This window comes from Nansenia antarctica (genome assembly GCF_963989245.1).
Source record: "Nansenia antarctica genome assembly, chromosome: 3".
Taxonomy (NCBI): Eukaryota; Metazoa; Chordata; class Actinopteri; order Argentiniformes; family Microstomatidae; genus Nansenia; species Nansenia antarctica.
In genome coordinates, this window is record NC_137688.1 from 62,456,660 (window position 1) to 62,461,659 (window position 5,000).

At 54.1% G+C, this 5,000-nt stretch overlaps 1 protein-coding gene across 1 annotated transcript in view; it reads right to left on the reverse strand.

Moving 5' to 3' along the window:
• scara5 (scavenger receptor class A, member 5 (putative)) overlaps positions 1 to 5,000 on the reverse strand; it is a 67,734-nt gene that overhangs the window by 27,079 nt on the left and 35,655 nt on the right. Inside the window, exons 4-6 of the mRNA XM_080527855.1 lie at positions 2,085 to 2,299; positions 1,070 to 1,360; positions 50 to 218 (exon numbers count right to left, since the gene is read on the reverse strand). Coding sequence (XP_080383981.1) covers positions 50 to 218; positions 1,070 to 1,360; positions 2,085 to 2,299 — 675 coding nt within the window. The remainder of the gene's footprint in view (positions 1 to 49; positions 219 to 1,069; positions 1,361 to 2,084; positions 2,300 to 5,000) is intronic.

Genomic DNA, 5,000 nt, shown 5'->3' on the forward strand with positions numbered 1-5,000 from the left:
TGTATGTGTGTGTGTGTGTGTGTGTGTGTGTGTGTGTGTGTGTGCCTACCCTCCAGGCGTGTCAGGTTGCTAAGCGCCAGGGCGTGCTCCCAGTCCTTCAGGCGCAGGTCCTCCGTCACGGCGTTGAGGATCTCCATCTCGTTCTTCAGCGTGGCCTCCACGTGCACCTGGCTCACCCACAGGCTGCTGGTGTCCTCAGAGATGTTACTGATCTGCACCTGAGGGCAGAGGCCGACCAGGAGGTCATGAGGAGGTCAACCAGGAGGTCATGAGGAGGTCAACCAGGAGGTCATGAGTAGGTCAACCAGGAGGTCATGAGTAGGTCAACCAGGTCAATAAAAGATCCATTTCGATTTCGATTTCAAGTTTTTGGTTACGTCACATAACCCAAGTGTAAGAGAGTAACATTCTTAGGCTTCGGTTCCTGACATTGCAGCACAAAGACAATAAGACAATAATGCAAGACAAGTCAAGACAAGTGACAATAGTTACAAGACGTGAGACAATTGGACAAGTGACGAGTTGGAGACAAATAAGACAAATATGGACACAAGAGAAGGTCATGAGGAGGTCAGAGGTCAAGGAGAAAGTCATGAGGAGGTCATGAGGAGGTCTTGAGGAGATCAGAGGTCAAGGAGAAAGTCATGAGGAGGTCATGAGGAGGTCAGAGGTCAAGGAGAAGGTCATGAGGAGGTCAGAGGTCAAGGAGACGGTCATGAGAAGGTCAGAGGTCAAGGAGAAGGTCATGAGGAGGTCAGAGGTCAAGGAGAAGGTCATGAGGAGGTCAGAGGTCAAGGAGAAGGTCATGAGGAGGTCAGAGGTCAAGGAGAAGGGGAGAATTCATTTTTCTTTTTCGATTCTGTTTTATACAACCAGGTTTAATCCCATTGAGATGACACCTGTGTGTGTGTGTGTGTGTGTGTGTGTGGTAGCGCGTGTGTGTGTGCTAGCGCGCATGTGTGTGTGCGTGTGTGTGTGTGTGTGTGTGCGTGAGATATGTACTGATGGAACTGCGACCCAACGTGTTTGACCCCTGACCCCTTGAACCCTGACCCCCTTGAACCCTGACCTGCAGGTCCTGGATCTTCAGGTGATGGACGCTGATGTCGCTGGAGAAGGTGTGGTTGACGGCGCCCACGGTCCAGTTGACCTCCTCCAGCCGGTCACTGAGCCCGCCCACCTGGCCCTGGGCCTCCCGGAGGAGACGGTCCTGACGGCGCAGCTGCTCCGAGGCCCGGTGGAGCTCCGAGCTGAGGCCACTGACGTTCCGCTGCGTGGAGCTGCCGAGCAGGGACACCTGGTCCTCCAGCTGCGCCAGGGAGCCCTCCGTCTGCTGGGAACCGCTCTGCAGGGCTCTGACCTGGGGGGGGGGGGGGGGGGGGGGGGAGGTGAGAGAGGTGTGTGTGTGTGTGTGTGAGAGAGAGTGTGAGCTCACCTGGGAGGGGTGGGGGGGGGGTAGGGAGATGAGAGAGGTGTGTGTGTGTGTGTGTGTGAGAGAGAGTGTGTGCTCACCTGGGAGGGGTGGGGGGGGGGGGGTGGGGAGATGAGAGAGGTGTGTGTGTGTATGTGTGTGTGTGTGTGGGAGTGTGAGAGTGTGAGCTCACCTGGGAGGATAGGGAGGATAGGGAGGTGTGTGTGATGTGTGATGTGTGATGATTATGTTTTCATCATGCTCTCATCCATTCACAGAGTGGATGAAAACCGTCATCCATTGCTGCGTGTCTGCCGTACATTCGACCTCCGTGGTGGAAATTAGTAGCAATGTCATCCCCTTTCTCCAGGTTCTGCACCAGGAGGCCCTCACCTCTCTCCCCAGGCCCTCACCTCTCTCCCTCCACCCTCACCTCTCCCCCCAGGCCCTCACTTCTCTCAGGAGGCCCTCACCTCTCTCTTCAGGCCCTCACCTCTCTCCCTCCACCCTCACCTCTCCCTCCAGGCCCTCACCTCTCCCCTCAGGCCCTCACCTCGTCCCCCAGGCCCTTACCTTGCCCCCCAGGGCCTCACCTCTCCCCCTAGGCCCTCATCTCGCCCCCCAGGCCCTCACCTCTCCTCCCAGGCCCTCACCTCGCCCCCCAGGCCCTCACCTCTCTCTCCAGGCCCTGCACCAGGAGGCCCAGCTGCTGCAGGGCGTCCGTGTGGTTCTGGAACATGTTCTCCAGCTTCCAGATGTTCTCCAGCAGGTCCGCCTGGGAGGAGACGTCGCCTAGCGACTGCTGGAGCTCCCGGGAGTGGTCGCTCACACGTGTCACGTTCTCCAACAACGCCTGCTGCCTCTCCGACGACACCTGGGACCTGGATACTGAGGGGGGGTGGGGGAGAGGGGGGGAGAGAGAGGAATAGAGGGAGAGGGAGGCAGGAAGGGAGGGGGGGAGAGAGAGAGAGAGAGGGAGGAGGGGGTGTTAAATCGTCTCATAGCAGAAACACTGTTAAACAATAAAGGAAGTTACTCTGTGTGTCTTGAACCCTGAGAGAGGAAGGGGTTAACACAGCGTCTACCGAACGTCCCATGATGCAACGTTGCACACTCTGTATTATGAAGCAATCTGTTGGCCGTGCATCCTACTGCTTACTACTGCTTACTACTGCTTACTACTGCTTACTACTGCTTACTACTGCATACTACTGAGCATGCTAGTGTGCAGTGCACGCTGGGACACTTCCAACGAGCCTGACAACAGACAGAAACTATTTAAGAGAAGTTGTTAATCCACAAACTGCCAAAGAGTTCTGGAACACTCTCCAGTGTGAGTGCCAGGTGTTTTACGTGTTGTTTACCTAGCAACAGTGTTTTGATTGGCTACAAAATGATGCATCAATATCATCATCATCATCATCATCATCATCATCGACCTCCTGAGGAGGTCTAAACCGATCAATCACACGCAGCCAACCACACCTAGCCTAGCCAACCACACCTAGCCAACCACACCTAGCCTAGCCAACCACACCTAGCCTAGCCAACCACACCTAGCCAACCACACCTAGCCTAGCCAACCACACCTAGCCAACCACAGCTAGCCAACCACACCTAGCCTAGCCAACCACACCTAGCCTAGCCAACCACACCTAGCCTAGCCAACCACACCTAGCCAACCACACCTAGCCTAGCCAACCACAGCTAGCCAACCACACCTAGCCTAGCTAACCACACCTAGCCAACTACACCTAGCCTAGCTAACCACACCTAGCCAACCACACATAGCCAACCACAGCTAGCCTAGCCAACCACACCTAGCCAACTACACCTAGCCAACCACACCTAGCCAACCACAGCTAGCCTAGCCAACCACACCACACCTAGCCAACCACACCTAGCCTAGCCAACAACACCTAGCCTAGCCAACCACACCTAGCCTAGCCAACCACACCTAGCCAACCACACCTAGCCTAGCCAACCACACCTAGCCAACCAAACCTAGCCAACCAAACCTAGCCTAGCGACGCGGTTTCAAAGCACAACAGCCTCATCTGACCCCCCCCCCCCCCCCCCTCCAGTAACAGTGATGAATGGCTTTTGTCTCTGCCGTTGACGTGTTTGGAGAAGGAACAACGTTCCTCTGGTTAGAGCGAGCGTCGCTAACGAGGACAAGGTTCTGAGCTTCATATGTTATGTCGGACCCTGGTTGCCTGGCAACGGTGTAGTTAGCCAAGGAGACGGATGGTAACCGGATACTCAGCGCTCCGAGGTGATGATGTCATTCTGTGTTATCCTGCTGGAGCAAATGTCCCTCTCTCACACACACACACACACACACACACACACACACACACACACACACACATGCATACACATACATGCACACACACACACATACACACGCACGCACGGACGCACACACACACATCCATACACACACACGCACGCTAGAGTCTCACTGTGTGTGTGTGTGTGTGTGTGTGTGTGTGTACATGTACGCGTGCGTGTGTGAGTGTGCGTGTGTTTGCATCCATGTGTGTTGTGAATCTGAACTAATTGAATTAATCTAGCATGAGGGACACACACCCAACTATGACAACATGAATAAGTGTTACAGAACTATACACAACTATGACAACATGAATAAGTGTTACAGAACTATACACAACTATGACAACATTAATAAGCCTTACAGAGGGTTAATAACAACTATAATAACAGTAATAAGCGTTACACAGGGTTAATAACAACTATAATAACAGTAATAAGCGTTACACAGGGTTAATAACAGTGTTATTGCCACACACAGATCTGAGTAATTGTTATTAATCGGGATCTTGCAGAGAGAGACCAATGGGTGGAACGGTGGCAACACACACACAAACACACACACACACACACACACACACACACAGAAAAACAACCACAAAACCAAAACAGATGGATGGCGTTCCCTGCACAGAGAGAAATTAAGCAGAGAGAGAGAGTGGGAGGGAGAGAGGGAGGGAGGAGGAGAGGGAGGGAGAGAGAGAGGGAGGGACAGAAAGAGAGAGGGAGGGAGAGAGGAGAGGGGAGGGAGGAGAAAGAGATGTGAATTCCTGGCCCTTGGTGAGTAAAGAGTAGGTGAAGGTCTGCATTCGTTTAACGTTCAATCACTCATCCTAAGACACACACACACACTCACGGACACAACACACACACACACACGCACATGCACGCACGTACACACACACACTCCTAGGAGACACGGATTTCTCGTCTTTTTGGGAACACACACACACACACTCCTCTTCTCTCCCGTCCTCTCCTCCCCTCCTCTCCTCCCGTCTTCTCCTCCCCTCCTCTCCCCTCCTCTCGCCTCCTCCTCTCCTTTCCTCCTTTCCTCTCCTCTCCCCTCCCCATCTCCTCTCATCTCCTCTCCTCTCCTCTCCTTCTCTCCACTCCCCTCCTCTCCTCTCCTCCTTTCCTCTCCTCTCCTCTCCTCTCCTCCTTTCCTCTCCCCTCCCCTCCTCCTCTCCTCTCCTCTCCTCTCCCCTCCTTCTCTCCACTCCCCTCCTCTCCTCTCCTCCTTTCCTCTCCCCTC